Source organism: Lithobates pipiens, unplaced genomic scaffold, assembly GCF_037356315.1.
Source record: "Lithobates pipiens isolate NorthernLeopardFrog02 unplaced genomic scaffold, aLitPip1_a1.2 Scaffold_18, whole genome shotgun sequence".
In the NCBI taxonomy this organism is placed as follows: Eukaryota; Metazoa; Chordata; class Amphibia; order Anura; family Ranidae; genus Lithobates; species Lithobates pipiens.
Genome location: NW_027507758.1, coordinates 247,950,368 through 247,968,478, shown reverse-complemented (window position 1 = coordinate 247,968,478; position 18,111 = coordinate 247,950,368). Strand labels below are relative to the sequence as shown.

Sequence of the window (18,111 nt, the reverse complement as noted above, 5' to 3'; positions counted from 1 at the left end):
CAACATACTTTCCCCCTGTAAAAATAGATCCCCCAGCAGCCAACATCAATAGACCCTCCAATATACCCCAGCACCCCTTGCCATTACATACATTCAGAGCTGGAGGTGCCAGAACTGCGTTCCTGCTGGAAAAAAAGCCCTGGATAGGTGAATAAATAGACTTAGAGGGTGTGTATATAGATATGGAAGGGGGGAGGGGGTAACAAAGAATATTATGAAAGTATAGTTATCCTTTAACACCTCAGCAGTAGCAGTAGCCACCATGTTTCTTTGATGATAGGTTTCCTCTGAATACAAATGTTATCCTCTCTGTAATATTATAACAGTTCCCACTTTTCACCAGTAGAGGTCAGCAGAGTGCAGTGTGTTATTATAACATAGGGACATTTATTTTGCTCGGAACCTTTCTTTTCTGAGATATTTTTTCACCCGGCAGGTTATAGAGGAGCCCATTGTGGGATGTCGGCTGGAAGGTCTGATGAGAGCTGAGTGGTGAGTATGTAGAGAGTGGTGGGTGGTCGTGTAGTAGTAGAGTGACAAGAAAGCTGTGTTATGTGTGCCCTCTCAGTATCCGGGGACATGGTGAGACCTCCACCTGGAATCCCGGCTGTGGCTGGCTGGCAGGGTGGGGTCACTAATGGCTGCCCCACCTGTTGAATGTAAACAAGACTCTCAGGGCTGCCCTGGCAATCCACTGGTGTAAATGGTGATTGTTGCCACAAACTCGACCAGAAATACAAAGCCTTCCCCTATACTAACTCTTTCCTCCAACCTATACATGTTTTCATTGCCTTACACTGAAGAGTCAGCAGAAAGAAACAGCAGTGCTTACAAAAAAATCTATTGGGTTGTAAAAAGTGAAGGCATACTATGAGTTAAAGTAATACTAAACACACACGGTTTGATGCCACTGTAATTATTTGAATTTAAAAAACAAAAAACAAACAACTCTTTCCTAATCGATATACAGTTCTTACATGACCCAGCCTGTCTCTATGGAAATATAAGCAGGAGGAGCTTCTAGTCCTCTGGTGCTGGTCACAGGATAAAAAACCCCCCAAAGAACTGCCTATGGAATACAGAGTAAAAATAAATAATATCAATAAACTGTTTTAACCACTTGCCTACGGGGCACTTACACCCCCTTCCTGCCCGAGCCATTTTTCAGCTGTTGCAGTTTGACAATTGCGCGGTCGTGCTACACTTTACCCAAACGCATTTTTTTTTTTATCATTTTCTTCACACAAATAGAGCTTTTTTTTTTTTTTTATGGTATTTAATCACTGCTGGGTTTTTTATTTTTCACAAAAAAAAGACCAAAAATATTGAAGGGGGAAAAAAAAAGTTTTTTACTTTTTTTTTTTATTTTTTTTTTATTTTTTCTGTCAGCAAATTATGTAACTAAATAATTTTTTGCCTTCACTGATGGGCACTAGGGATGAGCTCAGGCATGTTCGCATGGAACATGTGCAGAGCCCCCCAGGAAGTCGGCGTAGCGATGCGCTAATCACAGGCCGACTTCCTGGCGGGCTCTGCACGTGTTCCATGCGAACACGCCTGAGCTCATCCCTAATGGGCACTGATGAGGCGGCACTAATGTACCGCACTGATATGTGGCACTGGTAGGCACTGATAGGCAGCATGGATAGGCGGTACTGATGGGCATTGATGGGTGGCACTGATGGTTGACACTGATGGGCATTGATCGATAGCAGTGATGGTCATTAATGGGCAGCACTGATAGGTGTCACTGAGCCAGCACTGACTGCCATTGCTAATGGGCCCTGGTGGCACTTGTGGGTACTGATTGGTGACACTGTATTGCTATATTATAATCAGGGCACTGATGATCATTGCCGTGATTATGTTTCTAGATGTCCCCCTATGCGGAGATGCCGCTGATTGGCTCTCCTCGTCATACATTCTGTCAGTGTGAGGTGAGACGATTTCTGGCATCTCTGTGTTTACATGTGACCGGCTATGATTGGACACAGCTGATCACATTGTTAAAGATCCGTGGACATGGCTCTTTACAGAGATTGGGGGGGGGGGGGTCCTAGCAACACGGGGCGGCCACAATCGCCACGTGCCTGAGCGGCCATTCTGGAACGCTGTCATATGACGGCGTCCCAGAACGAGAGCCACACCAGTTAAAATGTTATATATAATCTATCTCAAATCTTTATAATTTGGTGGATTTCTGCCAATCACAGGCTATGTCAGCCTGTGTCTTAGAATAAGAGAAGAGAGGAAAGGTCCCTGGTGCCTCACATCTAGAGTCCTATAATGGTGAGAGACAAGCTCAGCCTGGGCTCCCACCGGGCCAAGCTCCAACGTGTTTCATTCTGCCCCCTACCCCAGCTTAGTCATGGGGATCTCTCTGGTCCCCCCCCCCCCCCGGGTGAAATGCATTGGGGGCATGGCCTGGTGGGAGCCCAGGCTGAGGTTGTCTCTCTAATACCACCATAGAACTCCCATAGATGTGCGGCACCAGGGATCTTTCCTCTCTTCTCTAAGGAATGGTTCACAACTATTCATTTTTTTTTTTTTGTGCGTTTTCAGTTTTGCAGAAATGCACTACAGTCCATTTAACATGTATAAAAATAACAAAAGAAAATGCAATGCTGTGCGACTAAAATATTAATAGTATAGGGATACTAAAGTAATGATCTCAATAATATGCGCTATAATATAAAAAAACACAAGCTCATGGTTTCAAGAATCAGTTTCCATCCTTTCCGATCAAGGCACAAACTATACTTGTTTCCCACCTATAAACACCTTCTATAAAAGCTTTGGATGGAAAATTTAAATTCAACAGATCATCCACGAACATCGCTGAGTAAGGGTATCCTCTCTGGATTTTACCATGAGATCCTGCTGAAAATATCTTTACCCAGAGCCAAGAAGTGGCTCAAAAGTTTATGTGGACCAAACTTAGTTATGCGGTCACATAGCTTGAGGTTAGGGATGAGCTCAGGTGTGTTCGCATGGACCACGTGCAGAGCCCGCCAGGAAGTCGGCGCAGCACTGCGCTAATCACAGGTAGTGAGACATTGCCTGATCTCTGCAGCCGCACATCGGGGCATTGTCTCACTGCCTGTGATTAGCGCAGTCAACACCATGTTATTGCCAAAAAAAATATATATTAATTATATAGATTTGAGGTTGTCTCTCTCTTACCACCATAGGACTCCATGGATGTGTGTCACCAGGGATCTTTCCTCTCTCCTTTTTAGGCTACTTTCACACTGGGGTGGGTGCTGGCTATTTTTAGCACCGCTTTACCAACATTTTTGCGGCGTATATTTGCCCCGCTAGTGGCCGTAAAAGAGTGGCGCTGCCCCATTGTTTTCAATGGGAAGGGGCACTTTAGGAGCGGTGAATACAGTGCTGCAAAGATGTATCTTGCAGGACTTTTTTGACCGTCCTGTAAGCGCACCGCTCCAGTGTGAAAGCCCTCAGGCTTTTACACTGGAGACACAGGAGAGGCACTTTACAGGCGCTATGCAGGCACTATTTTTAGCGCTGTAGCATCTGTAAAGTGCCTCATTGTGAAAATAGCCTAAGTGACGGACTAGAGGAGGTGGCAGTATCTCAAAAGTGAGTACACCCCTCACATTTTTGTAAATATTTTATTATATCTTTTAATGTGACGAAATTACACTTTGCTACAATGTAAAGTAGTGAGTGTACAGCTTGTATAACAGTGTAAATTTGTTGTCCCCTCAAAATTAACTCAACACAGCCATTAATGTCTAAACCACTGGCAACAAGTGAGTACACACTACAGTCAGTGGCGGAACTACCGCCATAGCGAGCCATGCGGGCGCTATGGGGCCCGCAGCCATTCTAGGGCCCGGTGAGTGGCGTTGCTAAGCGTGTGCGGGCCGCACCGGGTGACACCCGCCAGCGGGGTGACATCCTTGGGTAGCGGCAGCCGCACCACTAACAACTGTGCCTGTGCTCGAGCGCAGGCTGAGGGACACGGCGTCGCAGACCTAAGCCACCTCCCTCCTCTCTGTTTACATCCACAGAGGAGGAGGAGCCTGCGCTCGAGCCTCGAGGAACACACCGCTGTATGGGGAGAATGTCAGCGCTGTTGTGAGGTATGTAAGGGAGGGTAGGGGGGTCTGCACTGCTGAGGGGGGGCTGCACTACTGAGGGGGGCTGCATTACATAGGGGGTTCTGTACTGATGGGGGGTCTGCACTACTGAGGGGGGTCTGCACTACTAAGGGGGGTCTGCACTACTGAGGGGGGTCTGCACTACTGAGGGGGGTCTGCACTACTGAGGGGGGGTCTGCACTACTGAGGGGGGGGTCTGCACTACTGAGGGGGGGGTCTGCACTACTGAGGGGGGGGTCTGCACTACTGAGGGGGGGGTCTGCACTACTGAGGGGGGGGGTCTGCACTACTGAGGGGGGGGTCTGCACTACTGAGGGGGGGTCTGCACTACTGAGGGGGGGTCTGCACTACTGAGGGGGGGTCTGCACTACTGAGGGGGGGTCTGCACTACTGAGGGGGGTCTATACTACTGAGGGAGGGTCTGTACTGAGGAGGATTCTGCACCACTGAGGGGGAGTCTGCACCACTGAGGGGGAGTCTGCACCACTGAGGGGGAGTCTGCACCACTGAGGGGGGGTCTGCACCACTGAGGGGGGGTCTGCACTACTGAGGGGGGTCTGCACTACTGAGGGGGGGTCTGCACTACTGAGGGGGGGTCTGCACTACTGAGGGGGGGTCTGCACTACTGAGGGGGGGTCTGCACTACTGAGGGGGGGTCTGCACTACTGAGGGGGGGTCTGCACTACTGAGGGGGGTCTATACTACTGAGGGAGGGTCTGTACTGAGGAGGATTCTGCACCGCTGAGGGGGAGTCTGCACCGCTGAGGGGGAGTCTGCACCGCTGAGGGGGAGTCTGCACCGCTGAGGGGGAGTCTGCACCGCTGAGGGGGAGTCTGCACCGCTGAGGGGGAGTCTGCACCGCTGAGGGGGAGTCTGCACCGCTGAGGGGGAGTCTGCACCACTGAGGGGGAGTCTGCACCACTGAGGGGGGAGTCTGCACCGCTGGGGGGGCTGCACTACTGAGGGAGGGCCTGCACCGCTGGGGGGGCTGCACTACTGAGGGAGGGCCTGCACCGCTGGGGGGTCTGCACTACTGAGGGAGGGTCTGCACTACTGAGGGGGAGTCTGCACTACTGAGGGGGAGTCTGCACTACTGAGGGGGAGTCTGCACTACTGAGGGGGAGTCTGCACTACTGAGGGGGAGTCTGCACTACTGAGGGGGAGTCTGCACTACTGAGGGGGAGTCTGCACTACTGAGGGGGAGTCTGCACTACTGAGGGGGAGTCTGCACTACTGAGGGGGAGTCTGCACTACTGAGGGGGAGTCTGCACTACTGAGGGGGAGTCTGCACTACTGAGGGGGAGTCTGCACTACTGAGGGGGAGTCTGCACTACTGAGGGGGAGTCTGCACTACTGAGGGAGGGTATTGCACTACTGAGGGAGGGTATTGCACTACTGAGGGAGGGTATTGCACTACTGAGGGAGGGTATTGCACTACTGAGGGAGGGTATTGCACTACTGAGGGAGGGTATTGCACTACTGAGGGAGGGTATTGCACTACTGAGGGAGGGCCTGCACTACTGAGGGAGGGCCTGCACTACTGAGGGAGGGCCTGCACTACTGAGGGAGGGCCTGCACTACTGAGGGGGGTCTATACTACTGAGGGAGGGTCTGTACTGAGGAGGATTCTGCACCACTGAGGGGGAGTCTGCACCACTGAGGGGGAGTCTGCACCACTGAGGGGGGGTTTGCACCGCTGGGGGGGCTGCACTACTGAGGGAGGGTATTGCACTACTGAGGGGGGAGTCTGCACTACTGAGGGAGGGCCTGCACTGCTGGGGGGTCTGCACTACTGAGGGAGGGTCTGCACTACTGAGGGAGGGTCTGCACTACTGAGGGAGGGTCTGCACTACTGAGGGGGGTCTGCACTACTGAGGGCGAGTCTGTACTGAGGGGGTCCTGCACTGAGGGGGTTGTCTGCAAAGCTGGGGGGGGTCTGTACTGCTGGGGGGTCCTGCACTGAGGGGGGTCTGTAATGGGGGGTGTGGGTACTAAGGGGGATGTCTGCATTGCTGGGGGGTATCTGTACTGATGGGGGTCTGCACTGAGGTGGGGGGTGTCTGTACTGATGGGGGTGTCTGCACTGAGGAGGGTCTGTAATAGGGGGTGTCTGTACTGCTGGGGGTCTGCACTGAGGTGGGGGGGTCTGCACTGAGGTGGGGGGTGTCTGTACTGATGGGGGGGGGGGGGGTCTGTAATGCTCGGGGGGTCTGCACTAAGTGGGGTGTATGTACTAAGGGGGGTGTCTGCACTGCTGGGGGGGTCAGTACTACTGAGGGGGTCTGCACTGAGAGGGTTGGGTTTGCACTGCTGGGGGGGTGTCCTGCACTGAGGGTGGTGTCTGCACTGAGGGGGGGCCTGTACTGAGGGGGATATGCATGTGTATCCTTCAGGGGCTGCATACAGTATACTGCATACTTTGTTGGTTGAAATTAATATAAGCTGTTGCCTGGGTACTGTGCTACATGAGTGTGGTAATCTGTTGTTCAATGGCATTAGTTCATTTTTTTGGGGGGGGGGGGGCCCATGCAACATTTTTGCTATGGGGCCCTGTGATTTCTAGTTACGCCCCTGACTACAGTCCCTGACAAGTCTTGTCGCTTGTGTATAAATTGACATGAAGTGCCTCTAAAATATATTTCTAATCAAGATTTTGTTACAAGAAATGGGTCATTTTAATCCCAACAGCTTTTGTAATAATGTTTCAGTGCAAAACTAAACTGACAAAAAGTATTCTAATATTCACAGTTTGGTAAAGCCCATTGAGTCAATTTTTGGCAAGACATAAGTGTTGTCGCCTTGTTATGAGTTTCACCTGTGACTAATAATGGATCAATTAGGTCTCAGGTGTGTATAAAAAGAACACCAGTACACTAGACCTTCTCAACTGCAACTAGACCTCTGCAAACATGCCTAAGATTCACCCGGAGACTAAAGTGTTGATTATCAAGAGGTTGAAGACCAGATCCACTGCTGATGTGGCAGACACCTTCAATATGTCTCTGCGTCAAGTTCAGAGGATAAAAAAAAAGATTTGAAGAGACTGGAGACGTTTTGGACAAGGCCAGGTCATGCCGACCCCGCAAGACAACTGCTCAAGAGGACCGTTTGTTGGCTCAAAAATCCAAGGCCAGCCCATTTTCCACTGCAGCAGAGCTCCACGAGACCTGGTCACCTGAAGTCCCTGTGTCAACCAGAACAGTTTGTCGGTTTCTGTCTCGAAATGGCCTCCATGGTCGAATCAGTGCCCATAAGCCAGCACTAAACAAAAGACAATTGAAAAACCATGTGGCATTTTGCTAAAAGGATGGACTGTGGAAAAGTGGCAGAAGGTGGATTTTTCAGATGAATCTTCTGTTGAATTACACCACAGTCGCCGCAAATATTGCAGGAGACCTACTGGAACCCGCATGAAGCCGAGATTTACCCAGAAAACAGTGAAGTTTGGTGGAGGCATCCAGTATGGGGGTGTGTGAGGGATCTGCAGGGTGGAAGGCAACATCAATAGTCTAAAATACCAAGAAATCTTAGCTACCTCTTATATTCCCAACCATAAAAAGGCCAGATTTTGCAGCAGGATGGTGCTCCATCGTATACTTCCATCTCCACATCAAAGTTCCTTAAGGCAAAGAAGATCAAGATGCTCCAGGATTGGCCAGCCCAGTCACCAGATATGTGGCGTAGGATGAAAGATGAAGCATGGAAGACGAAACCAAAGAATATTGATGAACTCTGGGAGGCATGCTAAATTGTATGAATCCTTGCCAAACCGCATGGATGCTGTCCAAGCTCATGGAAGTCATACAAGATATTAAATTTGGATCTCACAGCACCACTACTTAATTTGACATATTTTTGGATTTTCAGTAAAGTTGTTCTGTATAGGCGACAAAACTTTTGTCTTGACAAAATTTGACCTGTCTGTCTTGATTAAATGATAAATCTTTTTTCAGTGAAACTAATTTATTTCAGTGCATTAAACATCATTTGGGAGGGCTTTAGCTTTTCATATGAGCTATTTCTAACACTAATTGATTAAAAGTCAGGTTAATAGCAGGAGTTTCTACAAAATAGAGAAGCGACAAGACTTTTGTCAGGGACTGTAAGTGAAAATGTCCAAATTGGGCCCAATTAGCAATTTTCCCTCCCCAGTGTCATGTGACTCATTAGTGTTACAAGATCTCAGGTGTGAATGGGGAGCAGGTGTGTTAAATTTGGTGTTATCGCTCTCACTCTCTTTCAGTGGAGGTTCAACATGGCATCTCATGGCAAAGAACTCTCTGAGGATCTGAAAAAAATAATTGTTGCTCTACATAAAGATGGCATAGGCAAGTGCTGGTGAACCTTGGCACTCCAGATGTTTTGGAACTACATTTCCCATGATGCTTATCTACACTGCAGAGTGCATGAGCATCATAGGAAATGTAGTTCCAAAACATCTGGAGTGCCAAGCTTCACCATCACTGGCCTAGGCTATAAGAAGATTGCCAAGACCCTGAAACTGAACTGCAGCACAGTGGCCAAGACCATACCGCAGTTTAACAGGACAGGTTTCACTTAGAATAGGCCTCGCCATGGTCGATCAAAAAAGTGCACGTGCTCAGCATCATATCCAGAGGTTGTTTTTGGGAAATAGATGTATGAGTGCTGCCAGCATTGTTGAAGGGGTGGGGGGGGGGTCAGCCTGTTGGTGCACAGACCATACGCCGCATCAAATTGGTCTGCATGGCTGTCATCCCAGAAGGAAGCCTCTTCTAAAGATGATGCACAAGAAAGCCCGCAAACAGACTAAGGACATGGATTACTGGATCAATGTTCTGTGATCTGATGAAACCAAGATAACCTTATTTGGTTCAGATGGTGTCAAGCGTGTGTGGAGGCAACCAGGTGAGGAGTAAAAAGACAAGTGTGTCTTGCCTACAGTCAAGCATGGTGGTGGGAGTGTCATGGTCTGGGGCTGCATGAAGGCTGCCAGCACTGGGGAGCTACAGTTCATTGAGGGAACCATGAATGCCAACACTGAAGCCGAGCATGATCCCCTCCCTTTGGAGACTTTGCCGCAGCGCAGTATGCCAACATACAATCCCCAAACACACCTCCAAGACTACCACTGCCTTGCTAAAGAAGCTGAGGGTAAAGGTGATGGACTGGCAAAGCATGTCTCCAGACCTAAACCCTATTGAGCATCTGTGGGGCATCCTCAAACGGAAGGTGGATGAGAGCAAGGTCTCTAACATCCACCAGCCCCCTGATGTCGTCATGGAGGAGTGGAAGAGGACTCCAGTGGCAATCTGTGAAGCTCTGGTGAACTCCATGTCCAAGAGGGTTAAGGCAGTGCTGGGAAATAATGGTGGCCACACAAAATATTGACACTTTGGTCCAACTGGGACATTTTCGCTTAGGGGTGTAGTCTCAATTTTGTTGCCAGAAGTTTAAGCATTAATGACTATGTGTTGTCTTCTTACAAAAAATGCGAGGGCTGTACTGACTTTTGTGAGATACTGTATATGCCTTCACTCATCTTTGTACATGCATGTACATAACCTCAAACTTGAATTGATGGGGGAAATGTGTACGAGAATAAATAATTATATAGTAAAGAGAGGATATAAATATTAATGGACCGGGGGGATATAATAAAACTGGGTGATACATGAGGGACCAACCAAGAGTGATGTTAAAGGATGGTTGGTGTAATTGACATATAAAGAATAAAAACAACTGATGAATTCATATACGATAAATAATATAAGAAATGGGACTAATGGGATTAGGGCTGCAACTAACGATTATTTTCATAATCGATTAGTTGGCCGATTATTGTTTCGATTAATCGAATAATCGGTTAATAACCTTAAAAAAATTGTAATTTTGCTGCGATTTGCATTTTTACATATTTTTTTTTGCCCAATTTGTGGGCAGATTAAAAACACAAATTGCCACAAAAATGTATTATTACATGCTTTTCTGCAGCTTCTCCATTGAAGTATATTGAGACAAAAAAGCACAGTTTTGCGTTAAAAAAAGTCCTTATCTTTTCTAAATACGCAGCAGCTGAAAAAAATCATGGATGTGAACGTGTCCCACAGAAACCCATGTAAATGAACTGTAGTGCGTTTCTGCAAAAAGCACCAAAAAACAGAGGTGTGACCCAGGCCTGAGATGTTTAGTAAAATAATGGGGTTAAAAAAACTAAAGTTAGTACAAAAAGAGCAAATGGTCGCTACTGTAAGGGGTTAATTTTTTACTATGGGACAGTGAAACTAATATTTACAGTAGCGATTTGCTCATTTTGTACTATAAAGGGCTAATTTTAGATTTTTTTTTTTTAACCCCATTATGTTAGTGGCCGATTAATCGATTATGAAAATAGTAATCGATTAATTTCATAATCGGTTAGTTGTCGATTAATCGATTAGTTGTTTCAGCCCTAAATGGGATAATAAATGATTGCATACCGTGGGGAAAATAATTCAACCCCCTGCAGATTTTGCAGATTTGCCCACTTACAAAAAATGAAGGGTCTATAACTTTTGTCATAGGTGTATTTTAGATGATAGAGACAGAAAATAAACCAAAAATCCAGAAAAAACACGATACGGATGTTATAAACTGAGTTTCAGTTTAGTGAGTAAAATAAATATTTGATCCCCAAGCAAAACATGACTTTGTACTTTGTGGAGAAATCCTTGTTGACAAGCACAGAGGTAAGGCTTTTTTTTGTTGTTGGTGACCAGGTTTGCACACATCTCAGGAGGGATTTTGGTCCACTCTTCCTTACAGATCTTCTCTAAATCCTTAAGGTTTCTTGGCTGCTGCTTGGCAACTCTACATTTCAGCTCCTCCATAAATTTTCTATTGGATAAGGTCTTGAGGCTGGTTAGGTCACTCCATGACCTTAAAGTGGTTGTAAACCCTTACAAACCACTTTGACCTACAGGTAAGCCTAGATTAAGAAAGATCTACTAAACCTACATGGTTTAGGAGATATTTACTAAAAGACAGGCACTGCTGTCTACGGCGCATGAGCCGCAGACAGCGGCACGCAAGCGCACTATCGCTCTTAGCAGCATGCCGCTGCTAACGGCGATATGCCGTTAGTGGCAGCTCCCGTGCGCATGCGCGGGCGTGATGTCATCGATGCTCTGGCGCTGTGAGTGGCCGGAGCAGCGACACCCGGAAGAAGATGGATGCTCCAGACTACAAGGGACAGCGGTCACATTGCAGGCTCCTGTGTCGGGTAAGTGACACATAATGGGCTACTATGCAATGCATAGTAGCCCATTATGCTTTACCTTTGCAGGGAGACAAAGAAGAAGTAAACCCATCAGGGTTTATTTCCTCTTTAATGTGCTTCTTCTTGAGCCACTCCTTTGTTGCCTCGACGTTATGTTTTGGGTCATTGTCATGCTGAAAGACCCATCCACAGCCCATCTTCAGTGTTCTGGCTGAGGGAAGAAGGTTCTCATCCAAGATTTTACAATACATGGCCCCATCCATTGGCTCCTCAAAGTGGCAAAGTCGGTCTGTACCTTTAGCGGAGATACAGCCCCAAAGCATGATGTTTCCACCTCCATGCTTCACTGTAGGGATGGTGAGGAAAAATATGCTATGGCCCTAAGAACACCATCCTTGCAGAGGTGCAGGGAGAAAAACACCACATCACTGCTGACAGTAGATAGCCCTGTGTTGTTTACCAACACAGGGCTCTTTTCTGTCATTCACTCAGCTGATCAGTGGGTGCTGACCATCAATCATTGGCCGGGACCCGCTGAATAGCCTGTGCTGCAGCGAATGACAGCACAGTCATTGGATCCCACTGCTGTCAATCAAATCCAATGATGCAGGTGCTGGGGGCGGGGCCAATTCTGGCATTCGTGTCTATGGATGCAAATGCTGGAGTTGGGAGCGCGTCGGCAAGGTAGCCCCCCTCCCCCGCAGAGCGTTTTTCCTAGGCAGTTATCTGATAAGGGGAGGGGCCGCCGAGGGACCCCAGAAGTTGGTATTCGGGGCCACTCTGTGCAAAACTAACTGCACAGTGGAGGCAAGTATGACATGTTTGTTAAAAAAATTAAATTATGCGAACCTTTACAATCACTTTAATACAGCATTTCCACGATTCATGTTAAACAAGTGCAGTCCATTCTCTGCTCAGAGCTGTAAAAAAATAAAAATAAAAAATACCTCAGCCAGCAAATGTTTGTCAACAGCACTGAGATAAAGATAAACCATGTATCTCTTGGTTCTATTGATCAAAGGGATGAACTTGGTGCACAAATGAAGTCCGTTTAACCATTTAAAGAATAAACCTTTTTTGACACTTGTTACTTAGTTAAAATCTGTATTTTTTTTTGCTAGAAAATTTCTTGGAATATATATATAATATAATTATGTATAATGTGCAGAAAGTCTTTCAAATGCAATTTTTTGGGAAAAAAATACACTTCAATGAATTAAAAAAAAAAGAAACAGTACAGTTAGCCAAAAAATGTTTGTATGATGTGAAAGAGGACGTTGCGCCAAGAATCGTGAGAGAATGGTTAACTTTATTGTAAGCAAAAAAAATTGTGATTCTCATTTTATCAAGAATCGTGCAGCTTTAATATGAACCTGTATACACCAAAGCCTGATTTCTTTTTTCTTTTTTAGGTTGTACAGAAGTAAAGCTCAGCTTCCATGGATGAGAGGAAGATGAAACGGCGGAGTCCCAAATCCTCCACTAGTCACCCTCCTCCACTCATTAATTCCAAGAAGAACTCTGTCCCACTTAGCAAAAGCACTGGGTTCTCAAATGCTGTGCCACAGCCAGCCGCGCAAAAAACAAAGTTGAAAAGGTGATCATCGACACTACATTTTGGGCAGATATATGTTAAATGACTAGTCTATCCAAAACTCATATTTTAGTTATAGGTTGACGATGGTGATTTGAAGCATCAATCTTCTCTTTGGTGGGTTTTGTGTAAACTGACCTGATGATTGTACTGCGGCTTTACGCATTGTGTTGACATTTACTTGGGGTAAAAGAACATAAACCGATAATGGACTGACATCACTTGTCTTTATGGGAAATCATTCATAACCCATGCAGTTGTTTATGGATGGGATGATGGATGATTTGCTACTCATATTATCTGTTTATTGCCCTGCATTGTTTTCTCCTAGTGTATGTAAGTAAATATGATCTAATGCCAGCCATCGAGCAAATTTCTTTACTGCAACCACAAGTTTCAGGAAAGAAAATCGCTTGCTTTCCCCATCAACACAGTGTTGACAGAGTAATCCCTCCCATGGAGCCATTGTGTTCTCCCTGTGGGAATGGCTTCCCCTGTCCAGAAAAAAATCTGGCAGGCTGGTTGTACCCAAGTTGCTTGACCGATCACCTTGGGTACATTCAGCCTGCCCATACATGGTTTGAATATCTGACGGTTCAGCAGGGACCGATCCATATATGGCCGGCCTAAATCTATGGTATGATAGTTTAACCTTTAAAGTGGAAGTAAACCCATCGATATAAACAGTTAAAAAAAAAAAAAAAAAAAAAAAAAAGCAATGCCGGGAATGCTAACTGCACATTGGCTGTGCTCTCAGCCAAACTATCAAACCATCCAATGGCTGGTGTCATAACAAATCACATGTGCAGCACCATAGCAGTTGAAGATTAAACAGAGGCAAAGATGGCAGCTTCCTTGGCTGGAAACGATAGGGGAGTTTACTTCCACTTTAAGGGAGCATTTGCTGGTGTGCCTGTGATTACATGTAAGAATCCCAGTGGTGCTGGTGTGCCTGTGATTAGCTGCGAGTAGGCAGCCCTATTCAAAGTAACCTGCACGCTCGCATGTAATCTCTCATGCAGTGATCCGAGTGATTGTCCCTGGAAGCAGACAGTCTGCTTCCAGGGCTGATTAGTTGACTGATCACTTTGGGTACATTCAGCCTGCCCATACATGGTTTGAATCTCGGACAGTTACAGCGGAACCATCCGAGATCTGAACAGTCTATGGCCTGCTTAATAAAGGGCAGAAAACCAAATAAAAATTTTACTTGTCTTGCTTCAAAATGATAAATGCTTTCATGCCTCAGAATTGCAATAACAAGGGAGACAATCGCATTAGATGCCATGCATTTGATGGCTTTCTTATTATCACTTATTGTTAGCTAAGATTTTATATACAGAATGTATGTTTTGACCATACAGATGACCAGGAGATAGAATTATAAATGTATTGTTAGTGTGTACTTTCATGGCGGTAGACTTATTTTCTGTTTTGTTTTCTGTACCTGAAGAATCATTAAAGAGAAATCAAAATCTCAGGGAGAGAGTAAAGGTGCTTCATCGGCTCCCATTCAGCACTCATTCCTTACAGATGTGTCCGATGTACAGGAGATGGAGAAGGGACTTCTGAGTCTGCTCAATGACTTCCACTCAGGCAAACTTCAAGCTTTTGGTAATGGCTATTGCCTTTTTATGATAAGGAAGACTCTATTAAGTCTGCTGTACTATTGCTGATGAAAATGCTTTTTGCCTGGCTGCCTCTAAGTTCAGTATTTTGAATCACTGACCAAAAGCAAGTATGCAGCTAGTGAAGCCCAAAGAGTGATGAATTGAAATGTGAGAACTCCTGAGCTGCATACTTGTTCATGTTCAATGTCTAATGCAATATCAAAATAGCATGTCAGCTGGGAATCTAGCATTTTCAAAACGAGAGTTATACAAACAGGAAAAAACAGCGCCAACCTAAGTGCAGTATGATCAAACAGATATTTATTCACAAGGTAATCCACTCACTCTATTGGAGTAAATCGGGCACATATTATGTATGGTCATCAGGTACATCACAGGGTTCCCTGGGGTAAGCTGTCCTCTTTGGCTGTGGATTCTCGTCCGGTGGCGCCGGTGGTTCCCAGCATCTCCGGCTCGGTATCGCAGCGTTACGGGGGTCAGCTGATGGATCGTTCAGATCGTTCCGGGTCGCGCTGTGATGACGTCGTTGCACACGTGTTGGGAGCATGCGTGCTCCTTCATCAGAAATTCACTGTTTATAAGCAATCATAATGCGTTATAGAAGAAGAAGAAAAAAACTGATCACTTCCCCTGAGTAGTTTAATGTTACTGTGGTCAGTGTTAAAAAAAAATTGTAATAAAGAAAAAGAAAAAAAAAATACATTGATAAATAAGAAATCTCTTCAACTCAGGGCACCATCTGTACACAATGCACACCAGCCAACATGCTAAAATGGCTTGTTTTTACATGGAGGCTGATGTGAACCAGCCCTAAAGGCAAATGATTGAAAAAACACTATGTCATAGCAACATTATTCTATGATGGATGGATATATTTAGTCTCTTGATGTTATATATTTTGATTGTTATTATTACATTTCATGAACATAATTGTACATGCTCGCTCTAGTAGGCATCTGCATATCAGGGAATGTAACTAGCATTAGCTGCCTAAAATAACCTGCTAGGACAGAAATATGGAAGCTGCCATTTGCAAAGTTGAATTTCAAAGATGCAGGCACAGGTGCCATAATCCTGACCCTTTTTAAGTTTATAAGGTTCTCTGTGCTCTCCTAGATAATTTACCATTATATATATCGAACGATATCCACAGGGGTTGGGGGTGGAGGTGATGGGGTTGGAATAATAGTTGCAGGTCTTCTCTCTATAATCTATACATCATCTGACACTGGTAGTTGGTTTTTGCAAAAGTCTGTCAAATGGAGTTCATGGTGTATAGGTAATGGATGCTTAAAGCTAACCTGTGCTTTACTCATTCAAGCCAAAGCATCAGGCTTGCCCTAATACCCCTCCCTAACAGTACATACTACTTTCACTCCCCTGCTGTTTCCTTCTGGCCTTACACTTACAGTATACCTTTCCTCCTCTAGAATCCTTTGTGTTATAAAAAACAACCATTCCTGTCCCAAATGATTCCATGTGCCAGGATCTCGGCACCAAAATTTACTCTCTCATTTTTACCACACATGTCATATGCTACAAATTGTCTGTTGTTGTCCTCACTAATAATATTTCAAACTGCTGAATCTATAGGCAATGAATGTTCAATTGAACAGATGGAACATGTTCGTGGATTGCAGGAGAAGCTGGCTCGTCTTCACCTAGAGCTATATGGTGAATTGGAGGAAATGACTGAAGACAAGCGCAAAATTGCTAGTGATTCCAACCTTGACCGACTTCTTTCTGATGTATGTTTTTCTAAAAATGTATTTTGTGTTAATAAATTATCAGCATCTTTGTGAAAGAAGAACTGAACTCAGAAAACTGTCCCCAAAAAAGGAGGCAGGAAGAGAGGAAAAGAGCTAGTCTGCTGCATTGTTGTAGGCTCCCATCAACAGTTTTTTTCCCAATTACTGACTTGCATGCCATGTTCTGCACTGTATTTTTTGTGTGGAGGCATCTCTCTTGGTAGAGGAGCAGGGTTTTGCTTCCTCCAATCAAAGCCTCCAGCAAGGAGAACAGTAAGCAGCACAGTTATGACATAACCAAATTTCAGTACCAATCTCAAACTGACAGTCTGAGGCAGCAGTGACCTAGATCTCACTCTACAAATATACTGGAGGTAATTGAGGCACAGGAAGTGTCGAAGCACCCTCATATACCAAGTGGTGCTGTTATTTTCAGAAGATATTTAAAGACAGATGTACATTTTTCTTTGTACTGCTTATTCACAATTAACATTTCCAAATTTTCCCCACTGCCAGAATATAATGTCCTGGCAGAAGGAATTCCCCCATCTTCCTTGCTTGTGTGGATGAAGGAATCCGTTGGCTGAACAAAACAAAAATTATCTATCAATGGTGAACTTAAGCAAAACTTATTTTTGGCTATATGCAAGCAAGTTGAAGAAAGCATTAGTTTGAAATATTTTTTGTGGACACCATTGGCAAGATCTCACTAGGTTTATTTTTTTAATTTGCAGTCCACGCTGTAGCTGTTATAAAAAAGACTGAGACTGTCCTCTCCTGGATCAGCCATAATGTACAATCAGTGGACAACCCATTGGTGTAACGTGATGGCATGGGATGTAGACGGGAACGAAAACTGAGAATTTGTGACATTTTGAGGTAGCAGCAGATGAATAGCAGCAGATGAATCAGCCTTACTGACATGCATCCAAAAAGCAGAAATCGGTGGATGGACTTAATTTGAAACTCTGAAGAAAAAAAAAATTGACATACGATTCTATCAGTCACTAGCATTAACACAGCAGGTTAATACTTTAGGGCTAGGTTCACATCCAACTACTGAGATGCAATGTGTTAAAGTATGCACGTTTTTCTTTTTTCAAAAGAAAATGGCTGGCATGCACTACAGCAACCCAGATATCAGGCCTGCACTTTTGTGCTGTGTTGTGGTACTGTGCAGCACACCTTTTGTGGGTAAGATGCATTGGAGAGCACAGGGTCTTAAAGCAGTTTCGAACAACCTCTTTTATTCACATTAAAAAAAAAAGGTGATCATTGAAAGAACCTTCAGTGGTGTATGTCCCAACCTCTGTAAACGCCACTTCAGTGCTGGACTGCTTGGCCTTGCATATAGGTGTGAGGAAGGTTTAAAGAGGAGCACCACCCCCCTCCCATCGAATATATTGAATATTAACACACATGGTACTCGCACAATACTCGATTAAAAAAAGCCCTTATCCGAACGATAGCTGACCAAACAAAATATCCATTCTAAGACTATATATACCCTTATAGCGTGCCTTCCCAGAAACCCTTGATGAAGTCACGTGGTGTGACGTCACGTGTAGGGACGGGAAGGACGTTTACTTTGGATGTACACAAGCAGGAACCTGTTCGTTCGGATAAGGGCTTTTTTTTTAATCGAGTATTGTGTGAGTACACTGTGTGTTAATATTCAATACATTTGATATATTAAGTTACTACACTATGGTACCCCCTCTTTATTAATTTATTGGGTCCTATGGAGCGATAAGAAATTTAAAGGAGAAGTCGA

The 18,111-nt window shown here is 45.2% G+C and overlaps 1 protein-coding gene across 1 annotated transcript in view; it reads left to right on the top strand.

Annotated features, from left to right (window-relative positions):
- Positions 1 to 356: 356 nt before the first annotated feature.
- The window catches only part of CCDC28A (coiled-coil domain containing 28A), a 31,676-nt gene continuing 13,921 nt past the window's right edge, over positions 357 to 18,111 (top strand). Inside the window, exons 1-4 of the mRNA XM_077486754.1 lie at positions 357 to 492; positions 12,777 to 12,961; positions 14,412 to 14,572; positions 16,183 to 16,337. Coding sequence (XP_077342880.1) covers positions 12,804 to 12,961; positions 14,412 to 14,572; positions 16,183 to 16,337 — 474 coding nt within the window. The 5' untranslated portion in view covers positions 357 to 492; positions 12,777 to 12,803. The remainder of the gene's footprint in view (positions 493 to 12,776; positions 12,962 to 14,411; positions 14,573 to 16,182; positions 16,338 to 18,111) is intronic.